At 46.5% G+C, this 17060-nt stretch overlaps 1 protein-coding gene across 1 annotated transcript; it reads right to left on the bottom strand.

The window, feature by feature from the left end:
- Positions 1 to 268: 268 nt before the first annotated feature.
- LOC119457724 (serine/threonine-protein phosphatase PP1-beta catalytic subunit) lies at positions 269 to 15490 on the bottom strand. The gene is made up of 7 exons (XM_037719373.2): positions 15345 to 15490; positions 9975 to 10106; positions 8490 to 8825; positions 7082 to 7153; positions 5237 to 5388; positions 4589 to 4723; positions 269 to 2904 (listed from the first exon to the last, which is right to left on the bottom strand). Exons 1-7 carry the CDS (start codon positions 15394 to 15396, stop codon positions 2806 to 2808), a joined length of 978 nt encoding a protein of 325 aa, XP_037575301.1. The 5' UTR covers positions 15397 to 15490; the 3' UTR covers positions 269 to 2805.
- Between the last annotated feature and the right edge of the window lie 1570 nt (positions 15491 to 17060).

Genomic DNA, 17060 nt, shown 5'->3' with positions numbered 1-17060 from the left:
TTCAACTTTATATTGCTCTCTTGAGCACCAAGTTGTAGCGAGTGCAAACATGCTTTTTATTTTTACTCTGCCAATATAACAGGACCAATTTCACCACATTTGAATGTGCAAATATGGCAAGTAGACGCTATGAACGAAACTGTACAGTGAACACACAACTGGTCAGGCTGAATCAGTCCCGTACTTTTGTCAGCAGTTCACTAGAACTAATTTGGCAAAATCGCAAGCATAACGTGCTTGATGTAGAAAAAGTAAGACAGTGGACCAGTTTTCTTTCCCAACTGTTTATTAACCTCTTTTGAAAGGAGAAAGACATGCCTCTTAACAACCTCACGCTTCCAAGTGGCCGCTACACACTGCAAGCCGCGTCAATGGGCACGAATACCACTGCAGTGGAGCCAGTAACCAGTGAAAGGCACTGCTGTGCCGTGCTTTCTTCGTTGAACCCCACCCCCAACAAAATTGATGGGCATCCACTGCATCTAGACTCTAGCGCTGGGCACGGCAAGACTTGGCCACAGCTCACGTCCATTACATCGCAAATGAGCCTCGAAATGTCTATGGCTACGCAACATCCCAGGCCCTCGCGAAAATGAACACACTTAGATTTCTCCCCATGAAGCAACATTGCAGACTCTGTTGTGACGCATTTTATTTGCCATCCCTCCCGGTACCCTCCCCGCCCCTTCAAAACAGACATGGCAAAGTCGTTTATAGGGAGTGGTTATTTGACTTACTAGAACTGTACACCAACAGCAGTAGTAGTACCTTTCTGAACAAGAGCAAGATATTTTACAGGCGGTTTACACTCCTAGTACGAACAGCTTCAAAAAGAAAGAACAAACGAAAAACTAGTCCGATGGCAAACTACATGTGCATACAATAGAAATTCACTACGAAGGCCAATTCAGTGCTCTGCAATTATGCAAAACTAGTGCCACATCTACTCACTGTATTCAGTATTTTTTTCGTCCCACAGCTTCACACATTGTGGTTAGATGAACGGAGGAGCTCGTTCTAAACATTTCACCGCTGCAGAGTTCAACCATTGCCTCCGCATAGCCAAGCGGAAAGAGGCAACGCGGCAGAATCCATCAGCACTGAATTGTTCAAAGCGAGACAACCTGGGCAAAGATTGGCTGCAGAAGTGAGGCTTGCCGGAAAGCTCCTTGGAACTACTTCGAGTCAGAGGTGCAGTTTTTCAGCATGTGCAATGCAAGACACATGCCTGTACCTTGCGAAAAGTGCACAAGCTTGAATATCCTTTAATCCAAAGACCACAGCCCTGCTTTGTGTATTCTTCGGCAAGTTGCGCCAAATTGTGGCCGTCTCTCCGTGACAACCACACAGCTTCAAGCACAAATGCACACATACCACAGCCACCATACGCAGAGATGTCACTGTGACCCACAATGACGCAGGCCTATCACACGACACGCACAGCTGCTAAGACGGTAGGCTAGGTGTGTGGATGACGTGGGAACAAGTTGGGTGACATACTGTATGCAAACGAAGGCGTCCTAACCAAGACGTAACCTGCCTATGCAAAAACTGTCCTGGAAACAGCAACCATTAAACGGTCTGTACAGATAGATTTGCATACTAGGAAACAGCCAAAATGACTAATCGAAACACAATTGTGAGAAATGATTTTGCTGATTTTGCCCCTCCCCAAACTTCTATTACTTTCCTCCCCAACAAAACCTACAGGCAAACACCATGCCTTGCCGTCAAGCCAAAAGGAGAACTGCACTGGAAAGAAGAGACAACTGGTGGACAGGGTAAGTAAATACAGAGGGAACAGGCAACACAAAAACCAGCCATGAAGCTCACTTCACAAAGAAACGCCAAAAATTTTTACTAGCCAGCTAAGTAGCCGGCAAAATGTTGACAGCCCCTGGATTGTCAACAGCAAAGCAACCATTAGAAATAGCGAAAATAATATCAATAAGCACAGGTGGTCAGAACACACAATGAAGCCCACCTACAATTTCATACAGGTCTGATAAGCTTGCCCAACTGTGTCAGCTAAAGCGCATGGGCAAATAGTTTCTCGGCAAGTTGTCCAGATGAGCTTGAGCCTTGGGCACCATTGCGAGAGTCAAAAATGCCTCGCGTAACTGACACCCCAAGTTTGTCATGAACTGGACCGTGATGCTGCAGGTTCAGAGCAGCTTTTTCTTAAGAGTGTTCGTAAAAACAACTTGCAAGGCCAAGTTCATCAAGCCCACACTGAATGACACTCTCTGCAACTCGGGTGTTACATTCAAGTTCCTACCCTGTTCGTAATAAGTTTTCAAGAACTTTCCCGCACTGCAGGCCAAACGCCACTGTTCACATGACTCAGGCAAAAAGAAAAGAGGCAGGCACGGCACGAGGGAGGGGGGGAACAAAAAAAAAAAAAAAAAAAGTGAGATGCGAGAACATGATGACAAAGTAAAAAAAAAAAAAATAAAACACCAATGCGAGATGAGCGTCTTACACAAGAAACCGCTGTGCAATGAGTGAGGGTATGCACATAAGGAAGAAACCTACGGCTGGACCAAGCCAAGACGGGAAAGAAATGAACCAGGGGTGTCCGCCGGCGCTGCACAGCCTACAGGCCGACGCTTGACGAAGCTGGCAGCGGGAAAAGCGCAGAGGCGGCGGTGGCAACAACGTGGAAACAGAGGAGGTGTAAGGAAGAGGCGGGCGTGTGGCTCTTGTTTTCGGTGGTGGTGGTGGTGGGTAGAGACGTCTTGTTGTTTGTTGCAGTTTAATTTTCTGTCCTCCATTCGGTGTTTCGTCCCCCCTTCACTGTGGTGTTCATTTCTTCTTGACTGGCCCCCGAGGTGGCGTCACGGGCCGCCCGGAGTTGAGACCACCGTACTGGTACTTCGCCTTCTTTTCGGAGGGCTTCAGGATCTGCGCAGCAAACAAAAAAAAAATGGTACGTGGAATGAAAATGCCAGGATGAACTTCAAAAACGCCACCATGAAATTTCTCCGCAGCAATAGCTGTTACAAGCCCTCGTGCAGCTCAACTTGATGTACAGCATTGGAGATCCAATTGATATCAACCGCAGGGTGAAAAAGTATGTTATGCTGCCCTGCATCAAAATTCAATCGCAAGCTAACCGTGTACACCTGATAGTTCAAACATCCTGCAAAAAATGTCATGCACAGTAAAACCTTACTATAGTGGAACTGAAGAGGAAGTTTATTGTAGCTTGACCCCACTCACGGCCACCAGTCTGCTGGACACCTGCCAGCCTACCGTATTTGCACTTTTCTAACGCGCCCCTGATTGTAAAGCGTCGTTACATTACCGCCCAAATATAAAAATAAAGAATTAACTCGGTGCCAATTCTACCACACACATCAAGTAACAAAACGAGAGTCTACGCGTACCGTGTTGAAACAATTTTGTGGAACATGCAAAGGCGCACAGCTGGATCTTAGCGGCTAGTCGCTATCGGAGTCTGATGACACCTCGTTTTGGCTGTCTACCGACCACAGAAAGTTATCTGTGCCACCATTCTTTTTTATTTTGTGTAGAATTAGTTAAAACTGTAATGCGCATGCAACTTTGCACTTTTTGTTCAAAAAAGGTGCACGTTAGAATCGTGCAAATACGTACCAGATTGCAAGCAGACACTTCTAAGCAACAACTAAAGCTATTTGTTTACGCTCGTAACCAGCATTGCACGAAATCAGAGGCCTTCAATACTGTCAGTGCACTCACAAAATGCTATACAGTAGAGCGAAGAACGTATAGGCAGGACACAAAGCTGCGAGCCGTCTGATTGCACCTGTGCAACAATTTAGCCCCATGGAGTTGCGAGGACGCTGCCACCATTGATTGATCGATTATTGAACGAGTTTAATGTCCCAAAGCAACACAAGGACTGAGCCCACACTTACATCGGCAATCGGAGAGGTTGTGCGACCGCGACTGGCGACCAATGGTCACACCAGTGAGCATGACTTGCCGCACTAGTGAACACAACTTGCCCATTGCCACATCGCAATGTGTTGTGTGCCTGATGCCGTTTGCATCTGTTTGCACTGCCATCCAATGTAAAATAAATGAAGGCATATTCCAGTCGAAGTCAATGATAACAAAAGCCCAAGACAACAAAATTCTCACCACAATAAAATATTTTAGTATCCCCAGCGAACGGCAATAAGAGTCAATGCATTTCATATTTCTCGACAACGAAGTGCAACTAAACTGCAATCCCACAAAATTGACATCTGTTGGAACATTAAAGCCCACATCTACCTGTGTAATGCAAGCAGAGGAAATGTCACCGAATTCATTTTCTCTCCACTTAAATGGCATAAAATGGCATCACAGCACACTTGGGAGGTCTTCGCCATTTTTGTTCAGAAAAACTGCAAAGCTCAGGAAACATGTCACGATTGCTATCTTGTTCATTAGCTGCTCGTTTCGAATGGCACATCCCTCTACTGGCCCGTGACAATGGTTTTTGCATACCTAGCGCAGTGCATAATCTGTGGCTCAGAAAAAGCAAAGAAATTCACATCCCACATCTACAGCAAGTCATTTTCATAGCAGATGAAAACAGCGAGGGGGTCCAACCAACCTGGAAACTGCACATCAGCGTCTCGTCGACAGACATCATGCCGCCCGCGTTGTCGAATTCACCACAGTAGTTTGGCGCTGAGAAGAGGGTCACCAGCTGGCGCTTGGCAAAGAACTCGTACCCATCCTCAACGACCTGCGTAGAACACACAACAATGGAGTCCACCAGCAGAGACTCACCAACTGAGCCCTGTTCAGTTTGCCAGTAACAATGCACGAAGATGCAAAATACTTCCGTTGCTGTATGAACACAAAATCAAGCACTCCACCATCCTTCCAAAATTCTAAGCATAGCCTTTGTCTTTTGAAGACTGCAATACTAAAGAAGAGGGGAGGGGGGGGGGGGCTCACAGAATGCAACAATTAATTCCAAGCACCTTTCTGTTCCATGACGAAGTAAACCAAGTGCGTAAATTAACGCCAATACAGTTAGTTATTCGATACCGATGTGAATGCAAAATCTGAACGTTTCCAATTTCATAAGTGTTTGAAGCGCATGACTGATCCCTACAAAATCAATTATTTTCTTTCAAAGCTTGCATCTTACACAAGTTTGCACACAGATATTTACACTTCACTGTGTATCATTCTTTATGTACCCCTGCCAAAGTAACTTTGTCGCAGCTTTTGAGGTGGTCTCTCCACTCACCTGGTGAGCTCTGCATATTAAGTCCAGGTCGTGCCTGTTGAGGAACTTGGAGACTACGTCTGCCCCAAAGGTGAACGAGACGCCACGGTCGTTCTCGCCCCAGCCCTGGACGTCCTTGTCGGGATCCGACCAGAGTAGGTCGCACAGGAGACCTGCGTTCCCAAGCCACGGGAGACGTTAGCAAGCACACACTGGCCAACCAATGCAAACGAGGTGCCATGCCACAAGCAATTTACCTGCACGGCTACAACGAAGTCTCAGTACAAGAATACCGTACCCCTGTGACATGGGCACAACCAATACTAAAGCTTTTTTCAAAGGCACGAGTGACGAAGGGGTTGAGCAGGTGTGGGTGAATGCGAGTGCACGTTTGTAAGTATGAATGCCAGTGAGTGTGAGTAGACGTATGTATCTGTGTGAGTGCCAGTGAGTGGATGCTTCAGTAGCCCAACTCAGACAAGCCGTCGCACACCAAGACTGACACAAAGGCAAGGTGCCACACGAGCCATTGCCTGTCAATCGTCAACACAAAATAAGAAGCCCTGTGGGGGAACATGACCAAATGAATTAGTATTAGCATATTACTGCTGCACAGAATTATACAACAAAACAACACCAAATATTGTAAAATGCCTTTAGAGTGTTTTCGTTATGTTTTGTGGGACTATTTTGTTGAAAGCATTGCCTTGCAGATTCCTTTCGTTGTCAGACTCACTTGTAAACTAAAATGTACTAATTTGGGCCGCAAACAATCCCTTGATATGAATCAAAGCATGCCCGCGCTCGAGGTGCGGATGAATGACACTAAAGTTTCAATAGCTTTCTGTGCACACAAGGGTGCCCATGTGACAAGGGTACCAAGCAGAGTACAATGGCATGCACACACCCGACGGACTTCCCAACAGAGGTCTGGAAAGCGGTTAAACCCTGTTTGAACTGCCAAACATGCCTGCCAATGCTCCGGTTGCAGAGATGTTCCATGACTGTGTGCACACTTGCTTCCTGGGAACCTACAATCTCGCAATCGCCGCTGCATTCTTACGGACAGTGCACTGCCTGACCGGTCAGGTGTGACATGACTGCTTTTGCTATGCAACCCCGAGACCTCCACTCAAGGAAGAGGGAGGCTCGAAGCAGACCCACTCTGCAAGAGGGCACTGTAAACAGTACACAGCTGGACGTGGGAGAGAGAAACAGACGTAACAGTAAGAGCTGGAAAAAAGGAACTATTATGCACTTCACCCCCAGAGTGTTATGTCAGAAACAAATGAGAGCTGCATGACTAATGCAGCATATTTTGCATACTTTTGCAGTCCATACTCTTTGAGGGCCAATTTTTTTTCGGGGAGGGGGGGGGGGGGGGAGAGCAAGTTGTATCTACACAGGGTGTCAGCACTTGCTGGGGAACAGCTCAAAACTTGGCATGTTTGCATGAACTTGGCATGTTCAAAACATACCGACGGCATCGTAAATGTACGGCACCAACTATTTGGGACTTGTTCGTTGCGACATATATTCAAGTCTGACCAGTCACTCAGAGGGTTAAACGTGTGGCAGAAATGCAATTTCTAAAGCAGTTCAGCCAAGCTAGAGTGTCAGGTCAGGAACACATTGATGTGGCATTGAGGTTTGCAAGCTGTACTGCTTGCTTTGAGACATGCTGCCACACATCACCACGTTTTATTGCACATAAGCCTGTGAATGTGCTACGAAATTTGCTCATTATTTCCATAAATCCACCAGCTAAAGCTTTCCGCTAGAGACACCAATTTTCGATTCTGTACAGTACACCAGCAAACAAGTAGAAATCGGCAGGCACACAGAGCCAGAGGCAATGACACGTACCCGTGTCCGGAACATCTGTTGGCCGCATGATGCGCCTGATCTGTTCCATGGACTGGAGGTCAGGGGAGAGCCCTGCAGCAAGGACAACATGCAATTTCTCAGCACATGTGCAAGCATTGTGTGTAAAGCGTTGATGTTCAATATACCGGGTGTTCAAAATTAAGCTTTACGTAATTTTTAGAAATTGCCTGTGGCAGGTAGCATAATTCCTATCACTGAGCTGGATTATTCGATGAGGTGGACATTAGTAGCACAAGAAATCGTAACACATATTCAACTAATTAAAAATTCGGTAATTAACTTAATTACTTTACGACACAAATTGCAATTTACAAATTGTAGCCGGTGAGCGCGTGAGGCTATCCACTTGGAATGAATTTCCATAATGACACCAGTTTGGAGATATGCGCCGTCAAACTCGCTGTAAAAATGCACTGTTGTTCCACTTCATTTCTTTACCAAAATGCTGTCTTATACATTGAAGCACAAAAGTAACTGGAACGCCCATGTATTTCGTCCCACACTTTAGGAAATGATATCTCGAAACTGGTGTCATAATGGTATTCCTGCCACAGGCGATTTCCAAAAATTCCATATAACTTAATTTTGAACACCCTGTAGAGACAAGAGCAAGAATACACAAGGATGAGCACGTAATGTAATGCAACACCAACCAGCCCATCAATTAAAATATTACGCAGTACAGTGGAATCTCATCGATACGATTTTCACGGGAACCAGAAAATAAAGCGTATCACCTGAAAATCGTATCATCCAATGTATTCTCTAACTAAACCGTATTGTCGGGGAAAAGACACGTATCATCCCTAAAACGTATTATGCAGAATTGTATCAACAAGGTTCCACTGTATGTGCAAAAGAGGCGAACGTCCTCACATTGTTCCTGTCCAGAAAGCAACATTCAATGGCTAATGTCATTGCGTGAGCCTATGCCGTTCTGACTAAATGCAGTAAAAAATAAATAAATCAATCAAGAAAAACCACTGCACAGCCAGATTGGAGCAACCTTAGAAATCAGACACGACTGAATATTGCAAGGCTCACCACATATCCCAGGTGGTCGTGCTTGCTGTTAAACCCTTAATACACAAAACTAAGATAAAGGCTAGCCTCGTGCGGAAGTAATTTTTGAACAGTTCCTAAAGCTGCACGACTCCGACTGGCATGCCTGCATAACCTAGTTACACAGGCGCATCAACCACAGTTAACTCAAAGTTAGGACACCTACCATAGTTAGTTTGACACAGTACGTCTAACCACAGCAGCAATTCTGTTAACCGCAGTAAACACACATGTACATGTGATTAGGTCTTCTTTGTAATTGAATGTAACTGTAATAGGCTGCAAATAGGATGAATCATTTAGCACACCAGTGCAACTGACTCACCGCCATGGCAGCAGAAGATTTTCTCATCGATGATGGCAGCAATGGGCAAACAGTTGAAGCAGTCGGTGAACGTCTTCCAGAGCTTGATGTTGTAGCGCCGTTTGCACTCGTCGTAGAAGCCATAGATGCGGTTGATGGACGCACATTCATGGTTGCCCCGCAGTAGAAAGAAGTTCTCGGGGTACTTGATCTTGTAGGCAAGCAGCAGGCAGATGGTCTCCAGCGACTGCTTGCCTCGGTCGACGTAGTCGCCCAGGAAAAGGTAGTTGGCCTCGGGAGGAAAGCCGCCGTACTCGAAGAGCCGCAGCAGATCCGTGTACTGGCCGTGGATGTCGCCTGCAGGCATACACCGAGCATGAAAATGATCAACACCATACAAGCATTAGGAGGACAATAATGAGAAACACTTAATGACTTTAGACTAGTACTTCCCCATACAGAAACACTGTGTTTAAGCCAAAAGGTCTTGCTCCTTAGCCAAGAGACTCATGCTGAAAGCCCAGTGGCTTACGATACCAACCTGGCACCATTAATTTCACAATATTTTCTTGTATTTGGCTTCCTGTGCAACAAAGGCTACCAGGCTCAGATCTGTCTATTTCTGATGCAATATATATTAACGAGTAGCATTCTTAGAGTACACGATGCACTTCCCGGGGTCTGACTGACTGTCCCTGTCTGTCTATCTGTGTCTCCACCGTTTTCCCACCAACTTGGGTCACTGGGATTGGGTAGTTAGTCCGTGGTCCAATGGGTAGTGCATCAGGCTGTGCTGATGGAACAGCGTTTGAAACCCACCGTCGGACAAACCATGACAAAAAGTCTTAAAATTTATCCAGTGCCCAGCGGAATGAAACCCGCGCCACACGGCATAGCATGTACAGTGGGAAGCATGGGAGAGGACGCCGGATGCACACGAGTTGCAGCCTTGGCATAACGTGTTGCTATGCAGCTTTAGTTCTAATGGCATTAATGTCGACGTTCATCATGAAATGAGCTCTGCCATAATTTTTTTATTTGATAAACAATTAAAAAGCCTCGGCGATAATTTGCCAAAACTAGGTTACTGTCTTGAGGTGAGCTAGTGCGAGAATTACAATGCCGCATCACCACCAAGACTGCTTTAAAAAATTTTTCTGGTATCTATAAAGGTCCCATCTATGTATGTGTCATCTACCAACCTAGATCAGCTTATGCTTTGCTTTCTTTCGGTGTAATGCAATTTGGTGAGCCTCAGATGTCATTACCAACTCAACTTGGCACTGACTACACTGTAAATCACCACGACAACCACAACTTGTAGATATGGAGAGTTATTCGGGCCTTCCTGACGTGCACACAAGCACATGCGTGCCTATGTGTGTAGTTTCATCACGCTCATTATTTGCAGCATGCAACCAGTCTCCACTGCACAGTTCAAGAACTATTCACTGGTTCCACCTCGGAGCAAGAGCACAAAGGAGGGGACAGAAGCAGCAGACTCACCGCAAATTTTGAGCGGTGCCTCGAGCTCAAGCAGGATCGGCTGGCTGAGGAAGATCTCGCGAGACTTTAGGCAGAGGCCACGAACCTCCGCCTCCGTCAGCTGGACAGTCTTTCCTGGGCGGCATCCCCGGACTGCAGGGAAGGTAAGCCATCACACTCTGTTTCATCCATCCATTGGCACGGGCCGATCTCAGTTGGTCATGCCCCTCCACAAACACTTCCAAGTTGAATAATGTCAAGTGTTCCTTTCCAGAACACTCGGGAGGCTAGCACCTTCGAGCAAAAGCAGAAAACACTGCGACATGTAATGCCTTGCAATACCACATCACTTCCTGCAGAAGGCATTGCAGGCATACTGGCCTTAGCTATGTCACATGATGTGCATGCTCCCATATTTATGAATTCCAGCATTCTTAGATCTCAAGTTTACTTTGTCAAAGTAGTCCAAGTGCACAGTGGCAAATTCACAGTTGTCAGTTTCCGCGCACTTGCCAGATGACGCTTCCCAACTTGCTGACTGACACTTGGAATGCAAGGCAGCATATGTCCATTGTTGGAGGCCAAGTCGGGCTAGTTCCTAAAATTTTGCAAACAATTTGCGCCAAAGCACCGACTGCTGAATTTTTGCGAGGTTCCAATTTCTGCAATTTTCATGAACAGTACACATTCAAAGAAATTTGTTCCTAAATAAATTTACAATTATGTCACAATGCACATTATCTTCCGATTCGCAAAATTACCTGTGAATCACCCTGAAAGTTTAGGGCTGACAGAAAACAATATTGAGGTTACAAATGAAGTTATTTAGAGCATTCAGTATCTGAAAAAGCTTTCTACAGTAAATAATCACTAATCAAAGCATATGTTTTCTCTTCAATTATCTATTGTAACCTAACAATTTTAGTGGTTTCCCTGGAAATCCAGGAATGACTAAACCACTCTGCACTTCGCTCGCCAATGTTTGAACATGTTCGGAAAAAAACAAAAAACATTCTGGGGTTTTACGTGCCACAACCCTGATTTGATTATGAGGCACACCATAGTGAGGGTCTGAGGGACTCCGGATTAATTTTGATAAATGCTGTTCTTGCATTCCACCCCCATCGTAACGAGCCTCAGGCTTAGCAGCGCAACGTCATAGCCAGTACAGCAGGTACGTAAACAAGACAGTATTTGTCACTTTATGCACATTGACCATATTGCAGCGAGTCATTTTCTTTCTAAGGCCTTTACAACTAGCAACTAACTACAATGACAAAAAAAAAAAAAAAAAAACGCAAGGCATTTTCTAAGGCACCTTAGGTGTGCATGTCTACTTAAGAAGACATTACAAGTCTATCTTTAGCATTATCTAATCATATATTTGTTATAAAAGCAATAGAAAACTGCCATTACAATATTATTTTTCATAAAACAATGCAGCAAAGAAGGACAGGAAATGAAATCTGCTAATTACCTATGTGACAGAAGCCATGCGCCTTGATTTACCAGCCCAAGCCCAATATAACCAGACATAATGGCTATGCAAGGAAAACAATAGACCAGAGAAGAAATGCAACTCATTTAATAAAACACTGATATGTCACTAATAGCAGCAGATCCGGAAACAATAGTTGTAGATACGAAAGCAATGGAGGTCGGCAGGTAAGAGCAGATAGCACAATGTAGGATTACCGAGGATCAGCTAGCAGTACAATAATGAGCTGTTTTGCGCACAGTTGCACAATACTCACAGGAAGAGCCTCCTTCCGGTTACATGCAACACTCGAGCCACACAACACTTCAATCGATGATCTTAGAATTGCCTTTTTTTTTACACTATGGAAGTTTGGCTCAATCAATGCCAGTATGTGCTGCATTTGTCTCTAAACATGCTGAATGTTTTGTCAAATGTATGAATACAAGGTCAATAAGCTGGCAATAAACAAACGCTTCACAATGGTCAAGGGTGCAGGCACAGCAATGTGAACACAATGCAAGAAAACAAGGGTCAGAATCTCTTTACAGTCGGTATAAAGAGCTGGAACTGTCATTGAGCTGTAAATACATATTGCAAATACAGATTTAAAAGGAAGCTCACAGGGTCTGAAAACATCCTACGGACATGCACTGGATGCATACACAATTTACGCCTGCCATGCCATCGAAGCGGGATTCAATCACCGCATCCACTGTAGGTATAAGTTCATGCTCCTGTCTGGACAATTCCGTTCAGCACAGCAAAAGCTACCGGTCCCGTCGGCCAATCACGAACAAAAACCAGCTGCACGTCTCACGATAGGGAAGAAAACTAGCCACCAATCCATCTATAATCCTTCTGTTCGACCAGTATCTAAGCGCACAGGGAGATAAGTGCTGGACAACAGACATCCCTACTTTTGGTTCACATCAGTTGCGTTGCATTGGAGGTGGCACAGCTGGCAGCTGTTTCATGCGGCAGAAATACGCACTACAACATTCCATGGGAGAGACGTAAGCCTGCATTTATCAATCAACAGACAACGCAGCAAACCCAAAGCAAACAGAAAGAAGGAAACTGCGACCCACCATCCCCTTCAGTTTTTCACAACATTAAGCTCCCATTCAATCATGATTGTATAAATAGAACATATGCCCCCGCTTTTCCACGACCGTCGAATTCTCCAACAGTGCTGGCATTGCTCGAAATTGTCCAAGAAAATGTCCCCTTCAATCTACGGACAGGCAAAACGACAATGCTAAAATTCAGAATGCGATGTTATAGCACGATGCACCGCTGTTAGAGCTACTGAACAGGGAAAAATAAATAATAGGCTTTGTACGAATAAAAAAACAAAAACGGAGGGGGGGGGGGGGGGGTCAAAGGAGCGAACCCTTTCCGGTTTTCGTGCAGCGCGGAGCCCTAAAAAAAGCAGACTGCAACTAATGAAAACAACGAGAAACAAGGGAGAGGGCGTGAAGAAAAAAAGAAAAACACGGGACCAGCGCCTATCCTCCGGCAAGGCTCCAGAAGGCAACGCGAAGAGACATGCGTCGGCGCAACCCCTGCACCCCAATTAGGCGGAACAAATAGCTCCTGGAACAAAGCTAAGTCACGTGCGTCGTGTATGACAGCGGCAAATCGCTTACGGCCGGACTGTTTTTTTTTTTTTTTTTTCTTACACCGTGTCTCTAGAGGCAGAAGGAAGAGACAAAAGGTGACGCGTAACCAAAACGCAACACTCCATGGTTAAAAGAAGCGTCAAAGGTACTAGATGTGAAGCAAGAGTGTGCGTTGGGGAGGGAGGAGGGGGCGCAGAGCTCCAAAAACGGGCCCTAGTACAAGCGGACGAGAAGAGCCGACGCAGCACGCGTTCTGCCTCGCCAATTAGAAACAATAGATGTACAACGCAAGGGACGATTCATCAAATGGTCATGCGACAATCGCGGCTCAACCCGTCCGAGCTCTCCCATCCCCGACCTGAGCCTGCCAGGCCACACTTTGTTGTTGTCCGTGTAGTTTCTTTTTGCGCAGTATGTTTCTTTTTCTTGTTTGTCTCTGTACTACACTTCGTGGAACGCTACGCACATCTCGGCGACAACATTGTCGAAGTTCAACAAGCACTGCCCAGAAAAGGGCTGTTTGCAACGTGGTCAGGCATTTGCACTGGAGTGGGGCGATATCCATCCATCCGATTCACGGCGCAGCGATATATTGCAATTAGTGAACTCCCCTAGCAAGGAGCAGGAGCGCTTGACCACTTTGCAGTCCATGACGCAGCGCTGATCTCAATGCTTTTGTTTTATTTGATTACTTGATACTAAAGCCGAGATATGCAGAAAAGGAAAGAAAACAAATGTGAGCGTCTCTGTAACAGACGATTTCCGAGAGAACTGAATCACAGACACCTACGGGTCCTTAGCACACCTACGGTTCCGTCTCAAACTAAAGAAAAACGCAAGAGACGGTGCTCCTCTCGGTCGATTTCCGCGTTTCGCAACTCCAGAGACGGAAATGGTTAGCCACAGAGGAAGAAGCGTGGCCTCGTGTTTATAAAAAGGGATGGGGGTAATCCCTGGAGACACACGAAGCCCGACGGGCGCTTTTGCGCAACAACAAAAAACGAGAATAAACGGCAGAGATCATGACCGCACCTTTTCACTTCCCCTTGAGCACCCCCCCCCCATCTAAAGACAGCTCGCCGGTGGTCTCAAAAAAGCGAGCCGTGTGTAGTATGTGACGAGGTGGGGCACCTTACCAACCCGCCAGCTGAAACCGCCGGACACGAGATCGTGCCTTACCACCGCTGCCTCCGTCACGTCGGTGACGAAATGGCCACGAGGATTCAAGGTTAAGATACACGCGGAGAGGTAACGTCTCCGGGCGAAACTCCGCGGGCACCTCACCCATACATCGCCGCACGCAAAAGCTCGCACGACGATAGAGAAGAAACTGGGGACTGTTTTTATCTCGCAGCACTATCTACCTGCCTGTTATTTGCCAACTCGGCGGCGCGAGTTGGAACCCGTTCGCCGATGCAGGTACTGCGCTCGTTCCAGACAAGCACGCTGTGTGTTCTCAAGGCGGCGGCGTTCGAGCTAAGCCTACCCACGACACCGTCCTGGCCAGGCGCTTGAAAGCGGGCGCCGAAAAGGTCGGATCGAGAAAACAACTCTCGCGGCAAGTTGCCGCGCACCGAACACATTCGGCCCCGCGAGGCGACACGGAAAAGAGACGCGACTGGACCCGTGCTGCTTTTGCGCCTTCTCGGGTGCAGAGCAAGGTGCGGCGAGCGCTGCGGAAATAGGCGCAGGTTCACGGATGGCGAGCGGCAAGCCTCTGCTGCAGCCTCGCGCATACGACCGAAGTCGCGGTTTGGCTGCGCAATAACCACGTTTCCGCTCGCGACGCGTAGCGCACATCATACCTCTTCGCGGACGCAATGCGGGAAAGAAAGACGCACGCGAAACAACGCCCCAGCTTATCGCGGCACAGACCGCACACAAGCCCCGGGCATCGGCCATTTCTTTCGTACCGCCGTTTCCCCCCTTCCCAACAAGCGCAAAGTAGGGTGCTCGACACGGGCCCACGAGCGTTTTGGCGGGTGTGACCGCGCTTGCGTCAACTGTCTAAATGAAAAAGACAGCCAAAAGTTTTCGCTCTGAGTTTCGGGAGACGCGTCGCGCGGTTAAAACGCGAGAGAGAAAAAAAAAAACCGACCTGAGCGGCCGCTCGAACCCCGCTGCTGCGAATGACAATGACAGTATGCACGGCAAAAACCTGTGCCTACCGGCGTCCAAAACAGAGCCGAGTTTCGCGAGAAACACGGCTCAATAGCGCTCGGCAGTAACTCGGAACAAACGTGCCCTCCCTCGAGTGATTAAAAGAGTGCAAATTAAAGATTTTCTCACCTTCTAAGAGCCTGGAAATTATGCTGTCTACGTTCAGGTCTCCCTCCGCCATTTTCACCCGCTGATGACATCAAACGCGCCCCAACAGACCCCGACGGCGCATGCGTCGCAGTTCGGGGCGACTGTCGCGCCGCGGCGCGTGGTGCGGCGAGCACTCGCAAAACGCCTTTTACTTATTTTTATTTTTTTCTGCTCTTGTTTATGTTATTCTCCGTTTCTTTTCGGCGACGCTTAGCGCAAGCAGCTGGCTTCCGGAGTGCGTTTTATTTGGCGTGCTTTTCCACTATCGCGCTTTGGGAATCGGAAATACGCTTCTTTCTCAGGCAAAGACCATTTGTACGCCATTCCTGGCGAAAACAGTCCGCGCTGTCAGCGGTAAATGACATATTTTGGCTCGCTCAGATGAAAAAATGCTGTGAGAAGACATATGCCGCCGCGCTCCTGATTTAATGAGACGGGGGTCATTGCTCGAAAATCGTCCTCAGTTCTGCAAAAGAAAGGCAAATGCAGAAACTTTGGAAGCGTTTCATCAAACGAACCACGATGCAGTATACGCTCGTCGTTTCTTCGGTTTTTCGTACGAGCTCGAAGCCGACAATGGTCGCGAGGCTCGAAATCGTGCTAAGCTTACTTAGAATTGAATAATAATATAATATAGCAATTGCGACGTAACGGGTAGCTGACATTGCACTATCTACCCCCCCCCCCCCCCCCTTCCCCACCCATTTCCAATTGCATTGGAAAGCAGACACGTTTCGTAGAATCTGTAGGAATGCACAACAACAGTTCACAGCGGAATGCCGTAGGCGGACGTTATTGTGAGGCTAAAAATCTAGCAACTGCGCATGTGCCAGTCCAAGGTCGTCATAAGCAGCACTGCAACAAATTCCGGCCTCTACGTCAAAAATTCGTGCCGTGCGACCAGACGTCCCGACATGCGACGTATCCCCGATCTATTTTTCAATTGGGATAGACGCAGAAACGGTACGCAGGTGCAGTAAGGCGAATCGATGATATATCGCTGTCTCATTTTTGCAAGGCTGCGACACAAAGCTATTCTATTTAAGTATTCAGTAGTAATTTTGTTAAAGGCGGACAATAAATTAGAGAAACACAAAATCTGCTAAATTGACAGATTATTACTTCAGAAGTTTATTTACGCTGATTTCGAGGTCGGTTATCAGATGCACATATGACAGCCAGTAACACATTTTTTTTTTTTTTTAATTTCGCTCCAAAACCCCAGCGTCGGTACGTCATTGCGACGTCACGAAATTCGAAGTTTTGTTTTTTATTTATTTATTTTTTTATTTCGGCCGTTGCTACTCACTGTGTTCAGTCTGGCCAGTGGCGTACCAACTATTTCTCGAGTGAGGGGGGGGGGGGGGGCAAACCGCGAACGAAACGATCTGACCTCTCTCTCTCTCTCTCTCTCTCTCTATATATATATATATATATATATATATATATATATATATATAGCGAATTACTATAACAATACGTGAAAGAGCCTAGAAATGCGTCTGTCAGTTATTTTTACATTTAACAGACACAGACCTATTTATTACTCACGCATGGCGATTCACACCCACAAAGGCAAAAGCATTTTCATAACGCATAGAGATGTTTCTTTTTTTTTTTTTCTCATCTCAGTATATAGGGAAGTATATAATTCGCGGGAAGCGCAGTAGAGGACGGCAGAAAACTAAGTGGGGT

The sequence above is a fragment of the Dermacentor silvarum genome, chromosome 7, assembly GCF_013339745.2.
Source record: "Dermacentor silvarum isolate Dsil-2018 chromosome 7, BIME_Dsil_1.4, whole genome shotgun sequence".
NCBI classification, from domain to species: domain Eukaryota; kingdom Metazoa; phylum Arthropoda; class Arachnida; order Ixodida; family Ixodidae; genus Dermacentor; species Dermacentor silvarum.
The sequence above is the reverse complement of the archived record's forward strand: the minus strand, read 5'-3'. Positions and strand labels throughout refer to the sequence as shown.

Bases quoted from the DNA above. Each gene is read 5' to 3' on its own strand.
- LOC119457724 (XM_037719373.2), bottom strand. From the start codon at position 15,396: ATGGCGGAGGGAGACCTGAACGTAGACAGCATAATTTCCAGGCTCTTA. The intron at 10,107-15,344 runs GTGAGAAAATCT...CCTTCCCTGCAG, and splicing joins AATTTCCAGGCTCTTAGAAG to TCCGGGGATGCCGCCCAGGA. The intron at 2,905-4,588 runs GTTGGTTGGACC...TTTGCTGCGCAG, and splicing joins CGCTGATGTGCAGTTTCCAG to ATCCTGAAGCCCTCCGAAAA.